General features: G+C 46.1%; 2 protein-coding genes across 5 annotated transcripts in view; one reads left to right on the plus strand and one right to left on the minus strand.

Annotated features, from left to right (window-relative positions):
- Positions 1–8806, minus strand: part of LMF2 (lipase maturation factor 2) — a 39175-nt gene extending 30369 nt beyond the window's left edge. The window contains exons 1-4 of one of the 2 annotated variants that reach the window (XM_069979739.1): positions 8617–8806; positions 5670–5923; positions 3264–3292; positions 2122–2318 (exon numbers count right to left, since the gene is read on the minus strand). In XM_069979739.1, coding sequence (XP_069835840.1) covers positions 2122–2318; positions 3264–3292; positions 5670–5923; positions 8617–8710 — 574 coding nt within the window. In that variant the 5' untranslated portion in view covers positions 8711–8806. The remainder of the gene's footprint in view (positions 1–2121; positions 2319–3263; positions 3293–5669; positions 5924–8616) is intronic. The other variant, XM_069979731.1, reaches the window with a different exon arrangement.
- A 7723-nt stretch (positions 8807–16529) lies between these two features.
- NCAPH2 (non-SMC condensin II complex subunit H2) overlaps positions 16530–27891 on the plus strand; it is a 29099-nt gene continuing 17737 nt past the window's right edge. The window contains exons 1-9 of one of the 3 annotated variants that reach the window (XM_069956291.1): positions 16530–16685; positions 21013–21134; positions 23731–23832; positions 24004–24059; positions 24431–24512; positions 24630–24701; positions 26418–26497; positions 26987–27141; positions 27375–27461. In XM_069956291.1, the coding sequence (XP_069812392.1) occupies positions 21024–21134; positions 23731–23832; positions 24004–24059; positions 24431–24512; positions 24630–24701; positions 26418–26497; positions 26987–27141; positions 27375–27461 (745 nt within the window). In that variant the 5' untranslated portion in view covers positions 16530–16685; positions 21013–21023. The other 2 variants (XM_069956289.1, XM_069956290.1) reach the window with 2 other exon arrangements.

A 27891-nucleotide genomic window follows, 5' to 3' on the forward strand; every position in this document is an offset into this window, starting at 1 on the left:
TGCAATTCCCTGTCTCCACGCCTTCTGGCAAACCAATAATTCTGATGTTCGCTCTTCTGGAGCGGTCCTCCAAATCATTAATTTTATTCTGGAATTCTATTAACCGATTTCCATTGTCCTTCATATTAATGCCCAGCGTCGAAACCTCCTTCTCTATCTTAGGCAAATCTTTCTCCAACTGGGTGACTTTCTCCCTTATTTTATTCAGATCATTCCGTATAAATGCTATATCAGCGGAGAGCGCCCCCACAGTTAGTGTTAGATCCGTTAATGACTTTCCACAGCTCTTAACTTCAGATAGAATCGTATTAAGAACTTCTGGCGACACCAGTGATCCACCACCATCCTCCGCCCCGCCCTCCTCCATTATTGTAGAATTAGTCGTATCAAGCTGTTCAGGGGAGGCTACTTTAGTATTTGATATTTTAGACACTCCACCTGGTGATTTCCAGATTTTATCCAGTTTCACTATCTTACTGGGATCCTTTGGGGAAGCTGCTCCACCCAATCTCTTTGGCTGACCTTTAGGTCCCATCTTCAAGGAGACAATCAGATTTGTACAAAAATCTTCTGAGTAATATAATCACTGATTATGTCGTAGCTTTGATGTTACATCATAGAGGAATAAATCACCAAGCAAGATATGGGTGTCGTTCATACAAGCACTATTTACAGATTATTACTGCACAAGATCACCCAGGTGTATTAAATACGGCTTTGCCTTCCTTCAGTACTGAATGGTTGCATTTCCTATTTCATATTTTAAACAGGGTAGCAGAGACAGGAACACCCTTTAAGGCAAGAAAGAAGGAGGGATTATAGTAATATATCCAGGAGGATTCAGATTTTCCCAGTGGCAGCTTTTACCTCATTTAGAGGTTTCTATATTAGACTTACAGCCGTAATTAGTTCTTAGCGGGGGGAGCCGGCCGTAGCCCAGGGGAAGGGGGCCGCACCATGCCAGCCGCACGGAAGCGGGCCACACTGCCCCCCACGGCAAACTTGCCGCTAGGTCCCAGTGCGCACCACCCCCAATGCACCCACAATGCGCCCCCCCCCACTCAGCCCGCACCGCCCCCCCCACATTTTCCCGTGCCGTACTATAGTTCATCATAATTCATCAGCTATGCTGAGCATAATATCCATTCAGCCACTTACTGCACACTTGGAGACAGTCCAGGTCAGATAACTCCGTCCCATCTACTCACAAGGGAGAGAGAGTGAGGGGCTGACGCCGGGGACCTTTTATCAGCCCGGCCATGCACGTGACCAAATCCACCACGGCGGCTGAGAGGGCGGCCGCGACACGCCTGCAACCCACACCAGCCTCCTGCAGGCAGCTGCGGCCCCGCAGAATCGTACGGCGCCGGCGGCGCCAACACCGCTAGTCCCACCGTCATCTTGTCCGGCTTCCCACAGGCTCACTCAGCAGCACCAGTCCGTCAGGCAGTTCAGTAGGCAGCCTAGGGGTCCTGAAGCCCAGCACGGGCCGGAGAGCCGTCACTCAATCGTTCCATGGCGCGGCATCACACGGAGGGCGGGGAGGGGAGGAGACAGCGCTGCGTCCTTACGTCATGACGCGCAACCCCCCCGTCCCACAGTATCTTTATTGGCATGTCAATTCTTTGAGTGGAGAGCAACACACGTGGAGGCAAGTGCGCTCCCATGTGGGACACTAAGGCAAGCAGGATTCGCCATGGAACACCGCCATATTTGCGCAGTGTGAACATACCCTTGCAGTAAAAATGTCCTTTGTTGCCCATAGCAACCAATCACAGCTCAGTTTTTAAATATTCACGAGCCCTGGTTAAATAAAAGCTGATCTCCGACTGGTTGCTATGTGCAAGAAAGGACATTCTTACTGGGGTTATCCAGGCTTAGAATAATATGGCTGCTTTCTTTCAGAAATAGTGCCACTCTTGTCCTCAGTTTGGGTGTGGTTTAGCAGCTCAGTTCCACTGAAGTAAATAAAGCTGAATAGAATTGCCACACACCACCTGAAACAGGGGTGGCGCTGTTTTTGCAAGAAACTGTGCATTCCTACTCCTGAACAAAAAAAAACAACCTTTAATATAAGACTGTTTGATAAGTATCCCCCAGAAAGAGAGACAAAACACTCACCTGTAAGTCCCCACCATGTTGGGCACCGACTTGTTAGCTTTACAACTCCAGATGCAAACATAAGCCTAAAAAGCAGCCATCGAGTAAGCCAGAAAGTGATGCCATCATGGGCACTCCAGGCATTCCCCTTTAAGCGCAAAACACGCATCGGAGCTACCAGTATTGCCAGAAATCCTGTTTCTAATAAAAGGCTGTCCCTGAAATAAAAGGTAGATAAATAGAGTTACATTCACCCTGAAAACCTCCAAACATATACAGTGTGTGTCCATAGGCCCATTCATGAAATATTCAGTACAGAACTCAACAACTGAATCAAGGGATTCCAGAAAAACTTATAATATTGCGTGGTAAATTTAATGGGCAGTGTTTCAGACAAATTTAAGTCCTAGGTAACACATTTACTACGTGCGACCACTATTCTGACCCAATAGTGCTTGCCTCCAGTACTGAATCGGTGTAGTCAAATGGATTTTATACCCGCCAGGTCTGCTTACTTTGTGACAGGTATGCTTTAACTCCTGAACTATAAAATTTAGGAGATATACATTTTTACATTTAAATATATATATTGTTAAAGGAGCAGTCCGGCCATTTTCATCATTTTTTGAGCCGGTAATGACTGGCTGGGCGTCCATCAAGTGGGTTGTATCGTTGGCTCTGCAGGAGATCCTGGAGCCCAGCGAGGGTCCCAGAACAGCCATCCAGCACTGGAGAGGCAAGTTGGGATAATTTGTTATGTTCCCTCCTGTGGTTTGATTTTTTTTTTTTTTCATGAACGGACTTCTTGTTTAAAAGACCTCTAATCTCTGCTAACCTGTATGGTTAAGTAAGTATTGCACTCCCCAAAAAATTATTCTAAAATATCTTTTCTTACGTTGTATGAACGGGAGGGGGGGAGGGGAGTGACCATAGCAGACTTTAAATTCTTGTTGCTGTATACAAACTATGACACAGTGGTGGTTGCCTTCTGGAGTCATTAATGCACAATAGTGACAGTACTCATACATCACAGTTATAAGAATCGGCATTCATGCACCACCTGTGACATAACCGCAGCATATTTCCACTAGATATAATGAAGGGCTACATCAGCTGCTTACTGTACATATAAATTATGTATAGAGCTGTACATAAACACTTACCACTGGAAATAAAGGAACACCTGTCCAACCTGCAAGAACAAGGAGAAATACTAATGAGTAACTTACATTATATCACAAATTATGACATGAATGTCGTGCCCTCAGCCCCAGCAATTAGAGCTCCAGCTAGAGGTCACAATGTCGTCCCCTTACAGTCTTGTTACCGTGAGGAAGGCTCTGTGACAAGTTGTGCTGGGATACATCAAACTGACCTACAATAGAGTCCATCAGGTTTAGTCAAATTAAAGGGGTTATCCAGCGCTACAAAAACATGGCCACTTTTTCCGCTACTTTTGTCTCCAGTTCAGGTGTGGTTTGCAATTAAGCTCTGTTTACTTCAATGGAACTGAGTTTCAAAATCCCACCCAAACTGGAGACAACAGTAGGGGGAAAGTGGCCATGTTTTGTAGCGCTGGATAACCCATTTAATGGCTGCATGTGCTTTTCTTCATTTTAATTCTGACAGAACTACTGACTGTGTCGCCAAGCAGAGCCTCTGACCATAGTATTATTCAGCCCAACTCCATCTAATATGGTATGAGTCCCCCCCCCTTCCTTTTCCCCCCTCTTCAGCTGTATACCCTTCTTACTCGTCACCATCTGCACATCCAGTTTCTCTGTGGTCACAGCAGTGTCACTCCCTGTTACTCAAAGTATTAGGCCGGTTTAACAATCCTAGACAGGAAGCCATGCTGATTACTCCTGCTAGAAGACTGGGTTCGGTCCACTGGATGGGAACCGTTTGGGTATGTTGCGTTATACACCAGCATACCATACTGTCAGTATGCTGACATAAAGCCCAAATGTAGATGAGATTACATGGTGAACATACTCTCATCTTATAGATAAACTATGGATGGTTATATGAATACACATAGGTCTTATTTTTTCCCATTCTGGTGAGACTAAAGGGGTAGGTGCAGTGAAAAACATTTCCCCTCATTCCCTCCCCACATGAAAAGTTATATAACTTTATAATATACTTTGGTAGCCAATTCTAGCATCTCACCCCACTGGCTACTGGAAGTCAAGACCATCTTTCAGCCCCGGACGCCATTTTGTGTCGAGACGTAGGCAGACACGTCATGATCTGGGGCGTTCCTTGGGCTCCCGGGCACTCCCTCCCTGCCTTGGCACACCTCCCCAAGATTTGCTATTGGCTCCTGCTTCACTCTGCCTCTCTCTGTACAGCTATGTCCCAGTGCATCTGATGGTAATACACAAGTCAGTCCAGTGTGTATGACCATTGGGTCTACTGGGACTTGCAGTTCTAAGAGTACTGACATGGCTGTACAGAGAGCGGAAGGGTAAAGCAGGTCATACACTGGCCTGACATGTACCCCCTGCCGGCACCGCTTACAACCGCACCCCCTGTATATACAATCGCCCACCCGGTGTATACTGACATGTACGAGCGCGCCGCCCCTCCCCCCCCCCCCCCCCCGTGTATACAATCCTGCTCCCCCTGCAAGTACCGCTAGCGACATCACCCCCCCACCACCACCACCGGCGGGCAAGTGACAGTGCCACAGAGTCGCCATCCACCTCCTGTGCCCTGCAACCCGCCACCACCATCAACGCTTCCCGCCAGCGTGGCTCACAGCTGACAGTGCCGCAAAGTGGCCATGCAACTCCTGTCCTTAAGAGTTCATTGAATCTGGCAGCTGTGTGACACTATCAGCTGTGAGCCACGTTGGGGGGGGAGGCGCGTCAATGGTAGTAGCGGGTTACAGGACACAGGAGGTGAATGGCGACTCTGTGGCACTGTCACTTGCACGCCGGGTGGGGGGTGATAGATGTCGTTAGCGGTACCTGCAGGGGGAACAGGATTGTATACACTGGGGGGGAGGCGGGGTAGCGCTCTTACATGACTGTATACACCTGGTGGGCGATCGTATATACAGGGGGGGTGCGGTTGTCAGTGGTGCTGGCAGGGGATATATGTCAGGCCAGTGTATAACCTGCTTTACCTTGTCGCTCTCTGTACAGCCATGTCAGTACTATTAGAACTGCAAGTCCCAGCAGACCCGATGGTCATACACACTGGACTGACTTGTGTATCATCATCAGGTGCGCTGGGACATAGCTGTACAGAGAGAGGCAGAGTGAAGCAGGACCCAATAGCAAAGCTTGGGGAGGCGTGTCAAGGCAGGGAGGGAGTGCCCGGGAGCCCATGACGTGTCGGCCTACGTCTCGACACAAAATGGCGTCCGGGGCTGAAAGATGGTCTTGACTTCCAGTGGCCAGCGGGATCAGGAAAGTGGGGTAAGATGCTAGAATTGGCTACCAAAGTATATTATGAAGTTATATAACTTTTCATGTGGGGAGGGAATGAGGGGAAATGTTTTTCACTGCACTACCCCTTAACTTTTGTTTCAGAGACAAGCTCAAATACATGAAGCTTACCTGATATAGGGACAAGTAGAGAATCCAAAGCAATAGAAAGATTATGCTGTCACGAAGACAATTGAAAAGCAAAGCACCGAAAGACAGAAGAGCCCCAAGTAAACATATCAATTCCATTCCCTGCTCTGTGTCCAGTCCCAATCGGGGACCCAACCACAGTAATGTAGGGGAGTCCTTCAACTGTTCCCATAACCCTTTGCCAGTGAATCGAAGCATCTTCCAGGCTGGTAAGATTCCTTCACGTCCATACAGCCCTAAAGAAAAAGAAATCAAGAGATATGACATAGATGCTGACAACTAAGATCTGCTATAGTAAGCTATACTAGTTACTGTTAAAGAAGCAGTTCACTTTTTTTTTTTTTGGCCCCCCCCCCCCCGGGTAGCCGCTGTCATGTATACTTACAGAAGATGATCGGTGTCCCGTTCCCGTCGGTCAGTTCCGTCCCGCGGTGCCGTTCACATCGGGCGCGCGCTCACTTCCGCCGGCTGCTGTGAGTCCTCTTCTCTGACCAGTGATTATATGCATTCTCTATGGAAGCGAGTGACTTCCGGCGTTCAAATGACAAGGGAGAGAAGAGGAGTCACAGCGCCGGCGGAAGTGAGCGCGCGCCCGATGTGAACGGCACCGCGGGACGGAACTGACCGACGGGAACGGGACACCGATCATCTTCTGTAAGTATACATGACAGCGGCTACCCGGGGGGCGAAAAAAAAAAAGTGAACTGCTTCTTTAATAGAAAATCAGAATGCAAGAACACAATGGGGAAGATAAATAATGTTCTTAGCTTAGACTAGAAATAGGATTTATAATTCTTTAAAAATCTTGTGCACCTTTAGAGTGGCCACTCTTAGTTTGCACCATCTTTGATTTGGCTTTGTCTTCTGCGCATTTGTTTGTGCACTTTTGGTGTATTTAAAAAGGAAAAGTTAGTCGAAATTTATTATTAAAGTATTGTATTGCCCCCAAAAGTTATACAGATCACCAATATACACTTATTACAGGATATGCACATAAAGGGCTTTTTTCCTCCACTTACTACTGCTTCAAGGTGATGTCACAACCCAACTCCCAGGGCTGTGCGGGCTGTGGCTGCTGGAGAGGATGATGGCAGGGGGACACGGAGGGACACAGGGCACTGGAGGGACACTGAGCATCCCCCTGCCATCATCCTCTCCAGCAGCCACAGCCCGCACAGCTCTGGGAGTCAGGTCGTGACATCACCATTTTATTCAGGAAGTGACATCACCATGTTATCCAGGAAGTGAAGCCTTGATGCAGTAGTAAGTGCAGGGAAAAAAGCACTTTATAACCATTTCCCGTAATAAGTGGGGGGGCGCAATACAATACTTCAATACCAATTTTCCTTTAAGCTACACCCCATTTTCTGCAAAGTCACACTTCTATATAGCCCCTATCAGTAATCAGAATAAATTATTGCCGCGATTTCATGTCATGTAAATTTTCGGGCTTCTTTTGCAAACAGACTTTCACACACACGGTTTTTCTTTTTTCACTGTTCTTTCACCATTTTTACTATTAAATTTAACATATTTGAGATGATTTAATATAAGGAAATTAAAAATCTCCGGCCCTTGCTGGGACGATTTGATATGAAAGAATTTTTTCGCGAACTACCCCTTTAAAAAAAACAAGGAAGGCCAGTCTTACTAAAAATCATACTTCCAGAAAAGGGAACTTAGAGGACTGATTATTTAGTATACAATACAGTATAACAGTCCATAACAGATATTACATGTAACAGTCATCAGGCCAACTACCCAAAAATGGAAGTGCCTGGTATGGCCACACAAGAAGCTGGAGAAGTGAGTGCCCAGACCACTTCCTGTGTGAAGCCATCTACAGGCTCCAGTCTGCTGACTATACTTAATGCTGCAGAGGCCACATGGGAGAAGCTAGGGGCTACACTATGACTTTATGATTGATTTTAACATGAGCTTAAGCTGCAATCCAAACCAATACCTTGCTTTAGAGATAGTCTCCTGGACTGCCGCTGTCACTCAAATGTGGATAGGGGTAGTTCAGCAAAAAAAAAAAAAAAAATCTTTCAAATCAACTGGTGCCAGAGACTTGTAATTTGCTTCTATTAAAAAAACCTCCAGTTTTCCAGTACTTATCTGCTGCTGCTTGTCCCGCAGGAAGTTGTGTTTTCTTTCCAGCCTGACATAGTGCTCTCTGCTGCCACCTCAGCAAATCCCCATAAAAAAAAACCTCTCCTGCTCTCCAGACTGGAAAGAATACAGCTTCCTGCAAGTCACACAGCGGCTGATAAGTACCAGAAGCCTGGACATTTTTTAATAGAGGGAATTCACAAATTTCTGACACCAGTTGATTTGATGCAATTTTTGTTTTTGCAGAACAACCCCAATAAAATCAACCAGTAAGGCTACATAAAGTTGTAGTGCAGGCCTTGCCTTATACTGGGCCAAGTGCCCAATATGGCTGCACCTATTTCATCACATTCTGCCATATAAAAAAAGTAACACTCTAAACTGTGCGCTGAGTCAGGACTTTGGGCCGACACTGGTCTGCCAGCACCACCAGATAATACGCTTATCTACAACCTGTAACCTTGGCTAAACCAATCTCTGCTAATAGCTAATGTGCACAATAAGGACCTGACTATAATAAGCACCTGACTATAATACGCACTATGTACATTCTATCTCCTGCAGTACTGATCACAGATCAGTGCAAGATCCAGGAAAGATACATCACAGAGGGGACATATACTAGCCCAGTGCTCCCCAGTAACACCACATTGGCCACCATGCTGGTAGTGATGCAACAGCTGGATGGCCACAAGTTGGGGAGCACTGTGCAAGCCCATGCTGTCCTATAGACAGATGTATATAGACACAAGACCATAGAACCTGCACATAAGGAGCAGAGGCACCAATGCAGACTAATATCAATGAGAGCGTTTACCTGGTATCTGCGTATACAGAGACAGGAATGCACACAGGTAAATTCCGCTCAGTCCCCATAGGAAAGTGCTCCGAACCCGCCGTTGTTCCCCCATAACCACGGAAGCCCCGGATCTTTGCAGCTGTCTGGATGAGTCACAACGTGGACGGTCCGCAGCTGCGCAGTAATACAATGCCGCTCGCCCTACCAGACGCGCATGCGTGTTTCACGTCCCTACGTCCTAAATCCAACGGTCTAATTTGATAGGCGAGTTCGGAGAGATTTGGGATAGTTCAATGGGGCGTTTATTGCGCCTGCGCAGTTCTGACGGCAGGGTTGGGCTGTCAGTGTGAGGCCGGCTGAGGCGTGCATGTAGGGACGTGCTGAGAGAGCAAGGGCTTGGCATTCTGGCGCGCTATTTGCTGCATCTTGTCTAACCCTTCCTGCATACTTATTGCGTTTTTAAAGAAAAAATACAAAAGCGGATAAAATTGCAGGAAGGCACCCTTGGCATTTGGTGTCTGTATTAGGGTGGGCTCACGCGTGCCACTTTCCTATGCTTGGTGTGTATTGAGACCCTCTTGCTCCCCCCTTTATTCTTAGGGTCCTATTACACGATTACCGTGCGAAAAATCGTTATATAATTCGCATTTAAATGATAATCGTTCAGTGTAATTGCAGGCAACAATTGAAACGTTGATTAAGATCTGAACTAAAAATTCATTGCTAATCGTTCGCTGTAATTCCACATTTGTGTGCTCAGGTTCTGCATTTGTTCACAAATCGTTTAGTGTAATTGCACGTTGTTCATTGTTTTGCTGGGATCAGAAGGAGTAAGGATCCGTTTACACAGAAAGATTATCTGCCAAAGATTTGAAGCCAAAGCCAGGAATGGATTTGAAAAGTGAAATCTCAGGCTGTCCTTTATGACCTGATGGGTACAAACACACATGGCATATACGCTGCGTATTTACTGCTGCGATACGCAGCAGATTAGATCTAAATAACTGAACACAGCATCAAATCTGCTGCGTATCTGCTGTGTGTGTTTGTACCCGATCTCTGTTTACAGTCCGTTCCTGGCTTTGGCTTCAAACCTTTGGCAGATAATCTGTCAGATAATCTCTCTGTGTAAATGGATCATAACCGTTCATAGTAATCATTGGAATAACGATCGTAACTAATGCTGCATTTACATGGAACAGTTATTGTTCGAATTTTCACGATAATCGGCTTGTGTAAACGATCAAACGACGAGTGAGAAATTGCCGGGTCCCATACAGGCAGTGGATCTGCTGTGTGTATGGGATCAATTCAGCTTCACACTTCAGGATCTGCAGCGAATTTCGCTGCAAGCTCGCAGCATAAAATCAGCTGCGGATCTGCTACGTGTGAAGCTACACTAAAGGAAGCTTTCACACATACAGGATCTGCTGAAGATTGATGTGTGGTGAGCCCTCAGACGATGTTGTAGCGTTGGATGGCCGGTCACTTGCTAGATGGAAGTGTGACGCCACTACTGTGGTGGATGGCCGAGATATGCCGGACCTTAACCCCTTAAGGTCAAAGCCAATTTTCGTTTTTGCGCTTTTGCTTTTTCCATTTTATGTTTAAAAGTCCATAGCGCTTGCATTTTTTCACCTAGAGACTTATATGAGTGCTTATTTTTTGCGAAACCAATTGTACTTTGCAATTACAGGCATAATTTTTCCATAAAATATGTTGTGAAACCAGAAAAAAATCATTTGCGCTGTCAAATTGAAAAAAAAACGAATTTGTTTTGATTTCGGGGAGTTTTGCATTTACGCCGTTCGCCCTATGGTAAAACTGACTTGTTATGCATGTTCCTCAAGTCATTACGATTACAACGATATGTAACATGTATAACTTATATTATATCGGATGGCCTGTAAAAAATTCAAACCATTGTTAACAAATATATGTCACTTAAAATCGCTCCATTCCCAGGCTTATAGCGCTTTTATCCTTTGGTCTATGGGGCTGTGCGAGGTGTCATTTTTTGCGCCATGATGCGTTCTTTCTACCGGTACCTTGATTGCGCATATACGACTTTTTGATCGCTTTTTATTACATTTTTTCTGGATTTGATGCGACCAAAAATGCGCAATTTTGCACTTTGGGATTTTTTTGCGCTTACGCCGTTTACCGTGCGAGATCAGGAATGTGATTAATTAATAGTTCGGGCGATTACGTGTGCGGTGATACTAAATATGTTTATTAATTTATTTATTTATTAATTTATATTTATAAAATGGGAAAAGGGGGGTGATTTGGACTTTTATTAGGGGAGGGGATTTTTTATTAATAAAAACACTTTTTTACTTTTTTTTTTACATACACTAGAAGCCCCCCTGGGGGGCTTGTATATACACAGCAATGATCTCTCATAGAGATCAATGCTGTGTATATACACAGCAAAGATCCATTAGATCGGTCATAGATTGCTATGGCCTGCTGCGGGAGATCCGTGCCACTAGACACCAGGGATGCACGGAGGAAAGCACTTCAATGCAGCTGTCAGGTTTGACAGCTGCATTGAAGGGCTTAATTAGCCGGCGCGGCAACGGGACCCGCGCCGGCTAATAGAGGCACTGCCCGGCTGCAGATTGCAGCCGGGATCGGTGCCGTTCAGAGCGGGGTCCCGGCGGGTATCAGATACGTATCAGATACGTCATGGGTCGCTAAGGGGTTAAGATTTTGTCACGTGACGCCAGTGCCTGGTGGGCACACAGGTGTGATGGCACGCCTGCTTTTAAGGTGTAAGGCCGGTTGTACCCTTTTCCCCTGTGGTCAGTGTCCTGTCGGGTTGCTGCCGGGTCCCTTGGGATAGTGTAGTCACAGATGATGTAATCACAGGTGGCCAAAGCGGTGTAATGACCATCCCGAATGTTAGGACCCGTCACCCACAGAAAGGGAAGATGTCCCAAGGTTGTAGTGTAAATGCTGTGTAGGTGGTAGTGAGTAATCACAGACTCCGTGGATAACGTTGACTTGCTTTACTATTGGCAAATGTGCAACAGGTAATACAGATGAGCTTGGACATACACTTGACAAAGTTCCAATAAATACTTGAACATAGAACCACCAGATCTGTGTGATAAGTGCTGCGTAGGATGTAGTAGTGTTGGTAGAGTTGTACTGAGGTAGCGTAGTAGAGAGGAGGGTGCTGTGAGAGTCTCAACCCAAGTAGTAATATGCTCTGCCGGGATGTTGGAGTATATAGAATACTTTAGCAGAAAAAGAATGAGAAAAAACTTGTGCCTGTGTATTGACCTTTCTATAGTCTTCACACCACCTTATGGCCACTAGCGTTGGCTAAACCGTACTAATAGGTGACACAGGCCCCAGACTTTGTTACCTGGCATGAGCGGAGTGCTGAGGGTTTCCTGGCTAACACTCACGCTGTGAGATGGAATTCATAGACTTTAACAGTAACTTTGCGCCACCCAGATCAGTCCCTAGCTCTTTGGCTTTGTAGTGGATACTGTCCTGCAATGTTGTTTCTCCTAGACCACGGCGTGGGTTGAGATGATCTCTTGGCTAGTCCTCTCCTAAGAGGTCTAAAACTGCATCATGCAGGGTATAGGTACTAAGGGAGAAGTTTGTAACAGAGCACTGTCTTGCGTCCTACCCATGCGGAGTACTGACTTAAGACAAACTCCTCTTCCTGTCTTGCGTGTGACTCAATTCCTATCCAGCGTGTAAGATGCGATGTGGTTGGGTGAAAGATAGGACAGAAGAAAGTAAAGATCTTACTGGATCACAGATTCTGGTACACACAAACACAATACCCTATGAGACACTTCAGCTGTGCAGCTTCCACACTTTAATACATCTAGTGGTCATCTCTAAATACTACAAGACCACTAAAAATACAGACTTTTGCAAAGGGTGTGAACAACAGTAACACCCCTAGTGGGACACCATAGATGCATTTAGTTACATTGATATCGGCAAATCTGCAGCAGATCCTGTATGTGTGACTGCATCCTTAGATCTCATTAGCACATCAGTAACCCTGTCTGTAATTGGGGACCGTCAACTGCGGACAAGATTACCAATGTGTTTCAGTAACTGTCCGCATTTGCAGGGACCCACTGTCACATAGGTGACACAGACGCACAATGGCTTAAAGGGGTATTCCCCCCCAAAATTATTTTTGCATTAATGCGTTGCCCACCCGTAGCTTTCCATCTTTCCAATATCAAGTTATTATGGATTCTGCACAGTTTTGCTGTTATCTAGATGCGTTCACCCCCAGGGAATGCATAGAATCATCACATCTCAGTCCAACCCGACATGCTCCCTGCTCCTGGCCCTCACCCTCCGTGTCGGCATTACGTGTCCTCAGTCTCTTCAATGGGCCGGGTTAGCGCTTGTAACCCAGCACACTGAAGCGAGGGAGGACACTGAGACAGTGACAGCTGCAGCTGATCTCTGTCCGAGTCTCTGACAGCAGCCACCTCAACTGTGTAACCCCATTCACCCAACCCCCCTGATCTCATAACACTGTGTGCCCCCCCCCTTCTCGCCCTGGAGCTCACCAGCAATATGTATTCCCCCCCCCCCCAGCTTACCCGGTGGCCGCCTGCTGCGCTCCTTTCAGTGCAGCCCCCCAGGTCTCCTGGTGGCCGCCGGTGCCCACGGTCTGTATACCCCCCGCAATTCACCCGGCGTCCGCCCACCTTTCAGTGCAGCTCCCCACGTCTCGTGCAGCTCCCCATGTCTCCCTGCCCGCGGTCTGTGCAGTCCCCCTGCAGCTCACCCGGCGCGTCCGCCCGCGCTGCTTCACTCAGTGTAGCTCCCTTAGGTCTCCCATGCCCACGGTCTGTGCTGTCCCCCCGCAGCTCACCCGGCGCGTCTGCTTGCGCCGCTTCACTCCCAGTGGCCGCCCGCGGTCTGTAAACCCCCCCCCCCCGCGACTTACCCGCGGCGCTCCTTTCAGTGCAGCCCCGCAGGTCTCACGGTGGCCGCCCGTGGTCCGTGTCATCTCCCCGCAGCTCACCCGACGGCCGCACCGTGGCCGCACACACAAAGACACTCTGTGCGCTCCCCTCCCGGCTGTCCCGGTGGCCGCCTGCAGCACACAGCACTCCTGTGTATGCGGCCCCCCAGTCCCACCCCCCCTGCGAACTCACCTGCGGCCACCTGCGGCCACCTGCAGCCCCCTCATCCCTGGACGCCCACAGTGCTCCTCTCCTGCTGCATCATCACCATCTCAGCACGGCTACTTAGCCATTGCCATCTCCGCTCTGCTACATCGCCATCTCAGCTCTGCTACATCGCCATCTCAGCTCTGCTACATCGCCATCTCAGCTCTGCTACATCGCCATCTCAGCTCTGCTACATCGCCATCTCCGCTCTGCTACATCGCCATCTCCGCTCTGCTACATCGCCATCTCAGCTCTGCTACATCGCCATCTCAGCTCTGCTACATCATCATTGCCATCTCAGCTCTGTATATCGCCATTGCCATCTCAGCTCTGCTACATCGCCATCTCCGCTTTGCTACATCGCCATCTCCGCTTTGCTACATCGCCATTGCCATCTCCGCTCTGCTACATCGCCATCTCCACTCTGCTACATCGCCATCTCCGCTTTGCTACATCGCCATCTCCGCTCTGCTACATCACCATCACGCCATCTCTGCTCTGCTACATCGCCATCTCCGCTCTACTTCATCAACATCGCCATCTCCGCTCAGCTACATCATCATCATCAGGCAGAAGCATTGCATGATGGGAAATGCAGTTTCCTTTCTTGCATAGACCATCTTTTAGAAAAACGTGTAACTCGGGAACGGCAGCAGCTAGAAAGACGGGAGACGGCTCAAAATTCTCAGGGGGACTTGGTGAGTAAGACCAGCTAGGTTTGGAGGCATTTCATTTTTTTAGCTCTTGGGGGAAATACCCCTTTAATTATTTTTTGTGGCACAGATCATGTCCCCAAAACGGATCTGTAAGATCTACTGATGTGTGTATGGGGCCATAGAAATCATTGAGTCTGCATGTGTGAAATGATGTGTGAAAGGGGCCATAATGTCTCTTGATTCATCTGAATATAACAATTTTTAGGATTCCACTTGCAGCACATGATGGAATAATATGCAAGCTTGGGTCTATTATACAGTAATAGCACACTTAGAGCAACATAGAGACATTATTAATGTCAATCTAATTTCTAGTTCAAAAAGAAAAAACATGTAAGGGGCAAAATGGGACAGAGGGGCATGGGTCAAAAGTAGGGACTGTCCCTCCAAAATAGGGACACTTGGGAGGTATGCAGCCAGGCCAGGGGAGAAATGGGGTTAATAGCCTTAACCCCTGCCTCCCTGGGCCGGACTGCAAGAAAAACTATAAGTGCTGCATACTCACGGATCAGCCATTGTTAGATCAGGTCTGATGTAATTGCAAGTACAGAAGGCTGTAACTCAGGAACGGATCGCCGGATCTAAGAAAGGCTGAAACCCCTGCAATCAGCGCCATGGCACCGATCCGTGAGTATGCAGTATGCACAGCCCAGGGAGGCAGAGATTAAGGCTATTGACCCCATTCATCCCCAGGCCAGGCTGTGTTCTGAAGATGCAGGCACAGAGGAGTTGCTTTCTCTCCCCTGTGCCTGTATCTTGCACTGCCCCCAGCCCAGAAAGCAAAAGAGGGGGGCACTTAACCTCCTTCCTTGCTGGTATGGATGCAGTGTGAAATAAGTATAAGTGTGGATGCAATGCATCTTCGTTTAACCCCTTGGTTGCCAGACTGTAAGCAGCTATCTGTAAAGATGCTGCATACTGTAAGGAGCAGAACACCTGTGACAATGATGGGTGTTCTACTCCTTTTTTGTGAATATCTTCTTTTTGTTTTTCAGATATCAGTATCCAGAGGATTACATCGGATTCCGTGGACTAAGTCGCTGATCACCGGATTTTTTTTCTTTTATAAAATGGTCAACAAAGGGTAATAAAAAATATTTATCAATTGTGTCTTGTGTTTGTTCTCTTTACTTCACAGGCTTAGTAGAGGAAACTGTCTGATAGACGCCATCCATTACTGTCAGGGCCTAGTGTTAGCTGGTATAAAATGGCTAACACTAACCCCCCCCCCCCCCAATAGTATCACAGTACCCACCGCACCAGGGGCTAGGAAGAGCCCGCTACCAGTAGTCCTGGAGCATCAAAATTGTCTCATCTGGACTGGGCTGTTGTACTACTAGGTTGTTTATAAAAAAAAAAGGGGGGAACCTACACTTTTTTTTTCCAATTATTATTATTATTATTTTTTTTTTTAAGCATGAGGTTATAAAACAATACAGCATCAGCCTAGTAGTACCAAGGGGGGAAGGGCAATTTTTTTTTTGCCTCTCCACAGCTTAATAATACCCACCTGCCACCATCCAGTCTAAAAGCACCATTTTTGACTCTACAGAACTACTCTTACCTCGCTCTTTCCAGTACCCCTGGTGCGGTGGGTAGTGGGGTAATAATGGGGGGGTTAGTGTTAGCCATTTTATAAAGGCTATTACTAAGCCCTGACTCAGTAATGGATGCCGTCTATCAGACAGCGTCTATTTCTAAGCCTGTAATGTAAAGAAAAAAAACACAACACACAATGAACAAATATTTTTTATTTAAAACACCTCTGGTTGACCACTTTATAAAAAATAAAAAAAATCAGCTGGTCATGGAATCCAATGTAATACTCTGGATACCAATATCTGAAAAACAAAAAGAAGAGACCCATTATTTTGACAGGTGTCCTGTTCCTTACAATATGCTGAATCTTAACAGATGGCTGGTTACAGTCTGGCAACCAAGAGGTTAAGTGAAGAAAAACACCCCCTTACCCCTTGTTGACCATTTTATTTTTTTGAAAAAAAAAAAAAAAAAAAAAAAAGGTAATCGACGTAGTCCACTGAATACATCATAGTCCTGGAGATATCGGTGTCTACAAAAGAAAAAAAAAGTTCAGTGCTCCCTCTTTTGCCTCTTGGACTTTTACTCTAAGTAATGAGCAGAGCAATTAGCTCCCCGCCCATACACAGCAGCCAGACCTGAACAGCAATTACCTGGACAGGTGAGATTATCTTTAGGCTAGGTTTACACTGCGTTTTCAGCATCCGTTTTTTGCAAAAAACGCATGAAAAACGGATTGCAAAAAACGGATTCATTTGTGTGCATCCGTTTTTCCATTGACTTCCATTATAAAAAAAAAACCGGATCCGTTTTTTTTGGCGGACCAAAACACGTTGCTGACCCTATTTTTCTGGACGTTAAAAAAAACGGATCCCTTAAACCAGGGGTCTCAAACTCGCGGCCCGCGGGCCAACTGCGGCCCGCGGGACACAAGTTTGCGGCCCCCACCACTTTACTGCCTGGCGGCCCCCCTCCGCTGCCCGGCCCATTGATCGATCACTCTTGTGACCGCAAGCAGTGTTTTGCTTGCGGTCACAAGAGTCTGTGTTGGACGCCCCCGGCTGATGCTGCCTCCCTGGGGGTGTTCCCGGGCAGCACGCGCACCATGGAGCTGTGTGTGCAGCGGCTGTTGCTTCCGGGTCATGGAGCGCTGACCCGGAAGTAACAGCCTGGCGCACACAGCTCCCTGGTGCGCGTGCTGCCCGGGAATCCCGGGGACACCCCCAGGGAGGCAGCATCAGCCGGGGGTCCGTCCGTAAGAAGAGAGCTGCGACGGGGGATCGAGGTGTTAGGTGAGTTGTTTTTTTGTTTTGTTCTTTATCTACTTTGCGGGGGACAAGATATGGGGACAACATCTACAAAGAGGGGGGGGGGCATTTATAAGGGAGGCATCTATATGGGGGAAAAGTTAAGAAGGGGGCAACATAAAGGAGGCATCTATATGAGGGGGGAGAAGATAAGGGGGGCAACATAAAGGAGGCATCTATATGGGGGAGATAAGGGGGCAACATAAAGGAGGCATCTATATGGGGGGGAGATAAGGTGGGCAACATAAAGGAGGCATCTATATGGGGGGGAGATAAGGGGGGCAACATAAAGGAGGCATCTATATGGGGGAGATAAGGGGGCAACATAAAGGAGGCATCTATATGGGGGGGAGATAAGGTGGGCAACATAAAGGAGGCATCTATATGGGGGGGAGATATGGTGGGCAACATAAAGGAGGCATCTATATGGGGGAGATAAGGGGGCAACATAAAGGAGGCATCTATATGGGGGGAGATAACGTAGGCATCATAAAGGAGGTATCTATATGGGGGAGATAAGGGGGGGATAAGGGGGCAACATAAAGGAGGCATCTTTATGGGGGGGGATAAGGGGGGCAACTTAAAGGAGGCATCTATATGGGGGGGATAAGGGGGGCAACATAAAGGAGACATCTATATGGGGGGGATAAGGGGGGCAACATAAAGGAGGCTTCTATATGGGGGGGAGATAAGGGGGCAACATAAAGGAGGCATCTATATGGGGGGGAAAGATAAGGAGGGGACTACATGGGGGGCATCTACTATAGGGGGACTACACAGAGAGGGGCTCCCAAGGAGATGCACATGGGGCCATCTATATGGAAGACTGAGCAAGGGGCCATCTCTACACAAAGGGAGGCATATACTATAAGGGGGGTCACATAGAGTCAGCCTACCTACTAAACGAGGGTGTAAATGGGACAATACAGATGTGCAGTTAGTAGAGACACCCACTTAGCCTTGCTTCACCTGATATGTGGATTCCGTAGCCTCAAAGCTCGCGGGTGCTGTGTAGCGGGCCGCAACCCGATTCATCCAGAATAGGAAAAATGTGTGCATCCGCAGCTTCATAAAATTCAATAACTTTTATTAAACGTCACAAAAAAAAAAAATAACAAAACTGATTAAAAAACACGCCGACGCGTTGCAGGGTGAAAACCCCTTAATCATGGCAGTAGTGGAGAAGTTACAACTTAATTAAATACAGATAGGATGTGACGTTAGACTGGATAAGACCACCCACCAAAAAGTGCATACACCTGAGCATCTAATCCAGATAAGTCACATGACTATTTACATCACACATAACAAGTGTAGCAACAAACATAAGACAAATAGTAATCATATACATTTCAAATAAACCATAACACAGAAAAATAATAATTACATTTGATGACATTGGAATGTTTTTGTAAGAGCTTTTCTTGTGGAAACCCTGATGCGGCCCAGCCTCACCCAGACTCTACCTCCAGCGGCCCCCGGGTAAATTGAGTTTGAGACCCCTGCCTTAAACGGATGCTGAAAACGCAGTGTGAACCTAGCCTTAGAACTACAACACCCATCATGTCCTGCTAACAGTTCATGATGGCAGTTGTAGTTTTGCAGTCTGTGTCTCTCCATGTTGCAGCAGTACAAACCCCATCATGTCCTGCTGGCAATTCATGATAGGAGTTTTAGTTTTTCAGCTGGAGAGTCAATGATTAGAGAATGACACAGTACAGTCTATTAATTATAGGGGACATGGGTACAGTACATGAGGGGGAGGCAGTGGTACAGTATATGAGAGGGACGCAGTGGTAGAGTATGTGAGGGGGAAGTAGTGGTACAGTGCATGAGGGGGAGGCAGTGGTAAAGTACATGAGGAGGAAGCAGTGGCACAATACGAGGGGACAGAGTGATAGTTCATTAGGACACGGTGGCACATTAGGGTCGTTAAATTAGAGCAATTGGTTATAACCTTTTTTTGGCCTCTGACTGTGTCTCATCAGATGGGATGGGGGGGAAGGCAAACTAAAATTTTGCACCGGAAAGAAATGGATTAGAATCTGCTCCAAACTATTTACAAATTGTACACGCATAGTCTGTTCTATTGGTGCGTTTACACAGACAGATTTATGTGACAGATTATTGAAGCCAAAGCCAGGAATAGATTTGAAGAGAAAAAAAACTGTCTTTTCTTCATAATCTGTTCTCTGTCTATGAACTGTTCCTGGCCTTGGCTTCAATAATCTGTCAGATAAATCTGTCTGTGTAAACACACCATTAAGTCATCCAGCTCTATAAAACTAATTGCATCTCTTCAAGACAGTCCATTATTGTTAGATCTGTGGGGGCGAAATCCCAGAATTGGCTAATTGGCTGTTTGAGGAGTCTGCGGAGGTCATGTGAGTTCCACACAACCTCTTTTAGTGGTTATTCCCGCTGGTACCCACAGTGCCACACTTTTGGTAGTGGTGGTGAAAGGTACTGCAGTATTGCCCTGTTCAATTGAATAGGGCAAAGCTGCAGGAAGTTATCCTCGATTTTTCTTCTTGGTGAAGATGCCTTGTATAAGAAGTCACTCTGCATAGTTAGGGTAGGTTTCACATGACTATGGGATCTGCACGGATAAGTTCCGGTGGATTCCGTGGCTCGTACCCGTTCACGGCAGTACGCCTATCCGCCTGTGCCATAGGCACCATTCCATGGCGGTCGTATTCCACATTCCGACTAAAGAATTTACATGTCAGTTATTTCGGCCTAACATGGAATACAGCCCCGCCATAAAATGGTGTCTATGGCACAGGCAGATAGGCGCGCCGCTGTGAACGGGTACGAGCCACGATATCCACTGGAACTTCTCGCCACGGATTCCGTAGTCTGAATTTACTCTAACAAGGAGCAACCCAGCTGCACGGAAAACAGGGATCTAAGACTCATCAGGACCTTGGTACAATAAATGTCTGTTTTGCCCACAGAAACTAATCAAAGCTCATTCTTCATTTTACCAAAGCTTAAAGGATGACGTGTGACTGTTACAGGCAAATCCACTGATTTAGTTTCAGGAAGATTTATAAATGGGAGTAAACCCTTTGCTTCTCTGTCCTATCACGTGACCTGCTGCCGTGGACCAATCAGACCCGCCTATGTAGTTCCTGTGTCACGTATGCGTGGGATTGCGGCAATGAGTGAGTGCTACGTACAGGTATAGAGCGTCCAAGCTACACCCGGAGCCATCTTTGTACTCCAATAGGTCTGGGCTGATTGGAGGAATTCGAAGGTTCCGGAAGTACGTGTATGTACCGGGCTAGGCGCGAAAAACAAAAAATGTCGTGCTGAAGCCGAAAGTGAAGCGGCTTTATGTGATAGTGGAGTGCGGGGAGCTTGTGTGCTATACTCTACACGGGGGCAGAGGGCTAAGGTGAGTGTACCGGACGGCGGGGAGGAGATGGCAGCGGTCTCAGCTGCTAGTCAGCACTAGGATGTCTTGTGGCTGCGGTAACAGCTGTAGCTGTCCCGGCTGTGCTGGCAGTTGTAGTGTCACAACCGATGGCGAGCCTCACAGTGATGCCTGGTGCTCTATATGTCATCTCTCCTGTCTGTAGGAGGAAATAGCTGCACCGTGTGTAGAGAGGCACCATCATTGTCTGACCCACTAGCTATAGAGGTGTATGTATCATACTATGTATGGCCTCTCCCCAGGTGCAGCAGACATGCTGGAGGACCCGGAGACCCGCTACACCCACCTGCTGCAGCCCATCAGGGACATGACCAAGAACTGGGAGGTGGATGTGGCCGCTCAGCTGGGCGAGTACTTGGAGGAGGTAAGGCCATAGTCTTATTCAATGATGGGTCTAATCATTCTGACATCTGAGCTGAATGTCATACAGAGGACCCCACAGACCATAGGAGGCCTAATGTTTTCTGTGAGTCCTATTAATTAGAACAGGGCATATGGACTTGCTGGGTGTCATAAATTAAAGGGGTGCTCAAAAGAAAAAGGGTTTTCAAATCGCCTGGCGTCAGCAAGTTATACAGATTTGTAAATTACTTCTACTAGTAAAAAAGTAAATTATTCCAATACTTATCAGCTGCTGTATGTCCTGCAGAACCTGTGGTATTCTTTCCAGTCTGACAGTGCACTCTGCTGCTGCCTCTGTCTATGACAGGAACTGTCAAGAGCAGCAGCAAACTCTCATAGAAAACCTCTAATCTGGATAGTTCCTGCCACACATACAGGGGGCAGCGGAGGGCACTGTGTCAGACTGGAAAATACACCACTTCCTGTAGGACATACAGCAGCTAAGTACTAAAATACTTGAGCTTTTTAAATAGAAGCAGTTTACAAATCTGTTATACTTTCTGGCACCAGTTGTTTAGAAAGCATTTTTTTCCTTCCCCAGTACACCTTTAAGATCTCGCCATGTAAGGCTCACATCCTGGGACTGATCCTTCATTCTAAAATTTTGATCTTCAGTAGTCACATAAATGTGGCCATCACTCCATTCAGACTGGAGCTTTTGGGATACAGTTCTTGAGATCACAAGGGGATCAACTTGTCTGTAGGTAGAGGAGAAGTCCAGCAACATTTTTATTAAAGGGGTAGTGCGGCACTATTCACAGAATAACACACATTACAAAGTTATACAACTTTGTAATGTATGTTATGTCTGTGAATCGCCCCCTTCCCATGTCCCACCACCCCCGCACGTGTACCCGGAAGTGTTGGTGCATTATACATTACCTGATCCGTGTTGCGCATGTCCGCCATCTTGTGCCAAACATCATCTTCGGCCGGCCGGCCGAATCGCTGCTGCCGTCCCTCCTCTGCCGCGTCATAACTGCTAAGCCGCGATTGGCTGAGCACAGTTATGCTCAGCCAATCGCTGCTGAGCGCCAGAGGAGGGACGGCGGCAGCGATTCAGCCGTCCGTCCGAAGATGACGTTTGGCACAAGATGGCGGACATGCACGACACGGATCAGGTAATGTATAATGCACCAACACTTCCGGGTACACGTGCGGGGGTGGTGGGACACGGGAAGGGGGCGATTCACAGACATAACATACATTACAAAGTTGTATAACTTTGTAATGTGTGTTATTCTGTGAATAATTTCTGAGCGCCGCACTACCCCTTTAAAGTATTTTATTGCCCCCTAAAAGTTATAAAAATCACCAATATACACTTATTACAGGAAATGATTATAAAGTGCTTTTTTTTTCCCTGCACTTACTACTGCATCAAGGCTTCACTTCCTGGATAACATGGTGATGTCACAACCCGACTCCCAGAGCTGTGCGGGCTGTGGCTGCTGGAGAGGATGATGGCAGGGGGACACAGGACACTGGAGGGACACTGAGCATCCCTCTGCCATCATCCTCTCCAGCAGCCACAGCCCGCACAGCTCTGGGAGTCAGGTTGTGACATCATCATGTTATCCAGGAAGTGAAGCCTTGATGCAGTAGTAAGTGCAGGGAAAAAGCACTTTATAAGCATTTCCGGTTATAAGTGTATATTGGTGATTTGTATAACTTTTGGGGGGCAATACAGTACTTTGATAAAAAATTTCGCCGGACTTCTCCTTTAATGTTCCAGCTCTCTAGATCCAGCCTCAAACTGCGGTGCTGTGGCCTTCCAGCTGTGGCAAAACCACAATTCCCATCATGCCTGCACAGCTAAAGCTTTGAATTTGTCTGTCCAGGCATGATGGGAAATGTAGTATTGCAACAGCTGGAGGGCCGCAGTTTGGAGACTCATCCTCTAGATAGTTTCCATTTAGGTGTTGCTGCTGTGCGCAAAAGCTTGTAGTTGGGGTGTCGGCAAACCCCTCTGATAAATGGATATTTTAAAGGGCAACTTCACCTGCAACTAAAGAATTGATGTAAACAGTGGTGATTATTTTTTTTTCTGTCTCAATGTATGGGGCATAGCCAAGGTTTTTATTGTATGAAAGACATCTGTAGCAAAGGAAAGGAGGAGGATAAGGGATAAATTGATGGCTGATACAGATATCTATTCTTCGTCTCTTTGATCTTTCTTTGTAGAATCCTAATTGTGTGTACTGTAACTTACTTTTCACGTAAGGGACCGCTGTGTACCTATGCTGAACTTGCATGCTTTTACCTGTAGTTATTGTATAGCACTAATATTTACCTGTTTGAGTGTTTATGGATCACATGTTATGCCATAATCGACTGATGGGTGCAGGTTTACCTTTGGGAGTTATGAAAAAAGTGGAGCTCACAGGGCTGCACTGTTTCTGTAGTTTCCAACTGTCTTCTGTCCAAGTCACAGAAATGGCGTTTTGGGAATCTTAGCCCTTGAAACCAGGCAAGGCAGGGCTACTCACTCGGTTTACTAGGGATATGTCATAAATACCGTTTACGGCTGCATGTTAAATCTATTTATATTTCTATAGTTGGATCAGATCTGCATATCTTTTGATGGAGGCAAAACCACTATGAATTTTGCAGAAGCTGCTCTCCTCATCCAGGGATCTGCATGTATTTACAGTAAAAAGGTGAGTTACACTGTATTATTACATGTGTTTCCCTATCCTACAAGAGTCATTGGGGAAAAAACTTGACATGTCACAGAAACTGGGATTTCTCCACTTCCATGCTCATTGCTCTGCTTTCTATTCTTGGGTGACAGCTTAAGTGTTTTAACTGATCCCTTTTCCTTTATACAGGTGGAATATCTTTACTCCTTGGTGTATCAAGCCCTGGATTTTATATCCAACAAGAAGTATGTATCAGTCTTCACTTTGGGATTAATGAGTAGTAATTGACAGCAAAATAGTATGTAGCTTCCATTCAGTGTGGCTGCCATAAAGCACACTTTCTGCTGCACAGTTTAAACAGACTATGCAGGAAGTGTGTGTAGCACCAATATGGCCACCCCACAGAAGTTTTAGAAATTGTAGAATAAATCAGTACATAAAAAAAAACACGCCTTGTTTTCTCTTACGTTAAACTTTTAAATATGACAAATTAATTTTGATGATATATTGCAAGCAAACTGATATGATGTCGCAGAAGGATCTAGTCTGTATTTTAGGCTTTTATTTTTACATAAAAGTATAACAATTTATTTTTTTTTTTTTTTTTAATGCTTAGGAGGGACCAGCAGCCAGCGTCTGTTGGAGAAGATGGGGTGGACAAAGATGCCAACTTTCCAAACAACAATGATGAGGAGGAGGTAGGAGATGTAATTATAAATAAGAAATCTTAATACCACTTTTATGTTTAGTATGGTAAGGTCTAGCAGAATGTGTCCTGTCTTCTCAGACCCATAATTATTTTCTTTCTCTTGCAGTTTCTCAGCCTAGATGATATAAGTGATCCCAAGAAAACGAACGTAGATATGAAAAAAGACCAAAATCCAAATGTAGGTTACTATTGAATTAAAAAAAATATATTTTAGTCTTGTACCATGCTTCCTTTCATTTTTAAAGCCTTAGGGTACCTTCACACGTACCCGATCCACAGCGGTTTTCACGCTGCGCGTTTGCAGCAAAATCAGCTACGGATCCTGGTAGTGTGAAGGTCTATAGGGGTTACGTATCTGCAGCGGAATTTTCACTCCACTGCGGATATGTAACCCGGCCCCTTTAACCCCCGCAGCCCCGGCCTGGAGCATACATCACTTGCTCCAGGCTCCTGCTTGCTTCGGGGCCTCCCAGCATCTCCCGGTGGTCAGCCAATCAGTGCGCTGCCCCGCCGCAGTGCACTGATTGGCTTACTGCTGGGAGATGCTAGGAGGCCCCGAAGAAAGCAGGAGCAGGTGATGTATGCTCCGGGGCTGCCTCCGGCGTGAAGCATACATTACCTGCTTGGCGCCACTGCTGTCTGAAGCTCCTGTTGCGCCTCATCAGCCGATCGGTGCACAGCAGCACTGATTGGCTGATGAGGAGCGAGGGGAGCCGGGAGCTTCACACAGCCTCGTCGCCAAGCAGGTAATGTATGCCTGTGGCCGGGGCGGTGGGGGGGCTGGGTCCCATATCTGCTGCGGCTATGGGACCCCATAGAACTTCACTATACCTGGATCTGCAGCGGATTTCGCTGCAAACCACAGCGTGGAATCCGCTGTGGATCCGGTATGTGGGTAGCTACCCTTAAACTATGTGGATTGTGTTTGTTTTTTTGCCCCATACCCTAAACTGGTACTTCACGTGGGAGACCTTTTTTACTATGACGGGGGAGGGAGTGGATAAAAGCAATGAACACCCCTTACCTCCTTGGCTCCAACTCGAAGGCTGATGTCCCCTGCCCGCATCCTGGTCTGAGACTGGTCTTGAGACCTGACATTTCATGCCAGCTCAGGCATCAGTGATCTAATGATCATTGTAAAATTAATAAAATAATAAATCGCACCCCCCCCCCCCAAATACAATAAACAATACCTTGTTCTTCCCCTCTATATAGAAAACTAAAACAAAATACACATTAGGCATCGCTGCATCCGTTACAATTTAAACAATAACATTATTTTATAATTTATTATACCCAGTGAATGCAATAAAAAAAAAAATTCCACTATGTTTGTTCACACCGACATCCCCCCACAAAAAAAAAAAGGTACAAAAAATTAAAACGTCATACATATTTTAAAATGGTACCAATAAACTTGTCCTGCAAAAAAAAAGGCCTATGACTATGTCAAGGGAAAAATAAAAAGGTTATACCACTTGAAAGACCATGGAAAAATTAAGAAAAAAATAAAGGGCATTAAGGCCCAGAATGTATGTCAGGGGAAGGGGTTAAAACAAACCTATACTTGAAATCCAGGTCCAGTCTCGTGAAGACAGCTTTAGTCTTGTGCTGGTTGAAAGAGAAACCAAGCACAGGAAGTCCCGGTCATCAGCCCACTCACAAGACTAATAAGCTGCCTTCAGGAGATTGGACCTGGATTTCTGTTAAGTTCAGCTTTATTGTACAGAATGATAACAAAAATAATAATTTTTATCACATCTACGGTTGATTTCGATTTTGCAAGTTATAACGACAGTGACACTTTAACATTTTATTTTCGCTTTTTTACCCTTTATCTTTTTGCCTATTACCTTTTGTTTGATGTCATTTATATAATTTTCATTTTTAAAAGTTGGTGAACATTGTTCCCCTTACACCAATGGCACTTGTTCCTCCTGAGGAAGTGGAAAAGAAAAACAACCCATTATGCAGGTTAGTGCTGTACAGGTTGTTTGTTTGTTTTGTTCAATCTGAAATAGCGGGGGTACTCTTGCAAAATTTGGTTTTTGGATGTATGGCTTCTGCAGATGAAACACATTGAAACCATACCTTATGCATGTTGAAGTCATGTGTCCGAAAATCTCTAGTTGTACAGGACTGCTACACGTGCAGATACTTTTAGGCTTGAATCACATGTGTAATTATATGTTCCGGTGGATTTTGCTGTCTGCCCCAAGAATTGCCATGTCAATTCTTTGGGTGATTGACGGAATCCGCCCAAGCACATAATGGAGCCTATGGAGCCAGCGGAGAGGAAAACGGGAGTGCACAGAGGCAAGTGGCCAATTCTGCACTCTGAGTTTCTGAGTTTTCCCGACAGAATTACTCCGTGTGCATACACCCTTAGACTTCCAAAGTGCCACACAAACTACTTGTGTGCGGTAAGAATTCTTGTTTTGACTTGATTTTTATTTATTTCAGCCGAAAAGGAGAAATCTTGGCCAGCAGGAAGGATTTTCGCATGAACACCTGCACCCCTCATGCATGTGGTGCCTTCATGTTAGAATTAGCTATAATGTCCCCAACACAATTTGTACAAAATATCCAGCGAATGGAGGATGCCAGTCTTCAACCAGGTACAAAAGCTTTTATGTCTCATTGGTGGTCCCAACGCCAGACTATCAGGGGAAACTATAAATATGTGTAAAAAGATGCAAGAAATCCATATCTGTATTTGCTAATGTCATTTTGCAGTGTCTGCTACTCAGTCTTACACTTTGTACTATGCTATTAAAGGGAAGCATTACAGCAGCATGCATCATTTTAAATCCAGTGATTAGATGTATTAATACATATTTATCTTCTACAGGTGTGCAGAACATAGAAAATGATAGAAATGAAAATATGGAGGCTGATTGTAATGAACCCGTGCAGGTGTTGAACTTCTCTGATGATGGTGAGTCAGTCTTTGAAGGGAACTGATCAGGTCCCTTTCACTATATGATCCCTTCCTAATACATTATAGTCTACTGCAAGAAGGCTTCTGGAACACCTCCTTGTTCTCCCTCCCATCCTTATTGGGTGTCGGATGGAAGGCGCATCTTATGTGACCAAGCTGTTTGGGTTTGTAGCATACCAGGAGCCTCTAGTATAGGCCAATTGTTAAGGTGCACAGAATTATCTGGTTACCTAAAACATGTAGGCTTTCGTAGCTAAAGGTTGCTCAGTTTAGGACATCCGCTTACTCTGAAAGATTTGGTTTAAACTAACAATATACAGCTTTGTGCTGTGTTCGTAACTGAAAGGCCTGTGTCTGTAATGATCAGCTAAATGCTGAAGCAACTGTATATTTTTTATTTTCCCCTGTGAAAATGTATAAGGCTTTG

This window comes from Dendropsophus ebraccatus, chromosome 1, assembly GCF_027789765.1.
Source record: "Dendropsophus ebraccatus isolate aDenEbr1 chromosome 1, aDenEbr1.pat, whole genome shotgun sequence".
NCBI lineage: Eukaryota > Metazoa > Chordata > Amphibia > Anura > Hylidae > Dendropsophus > Dendropsophus ebraccatus.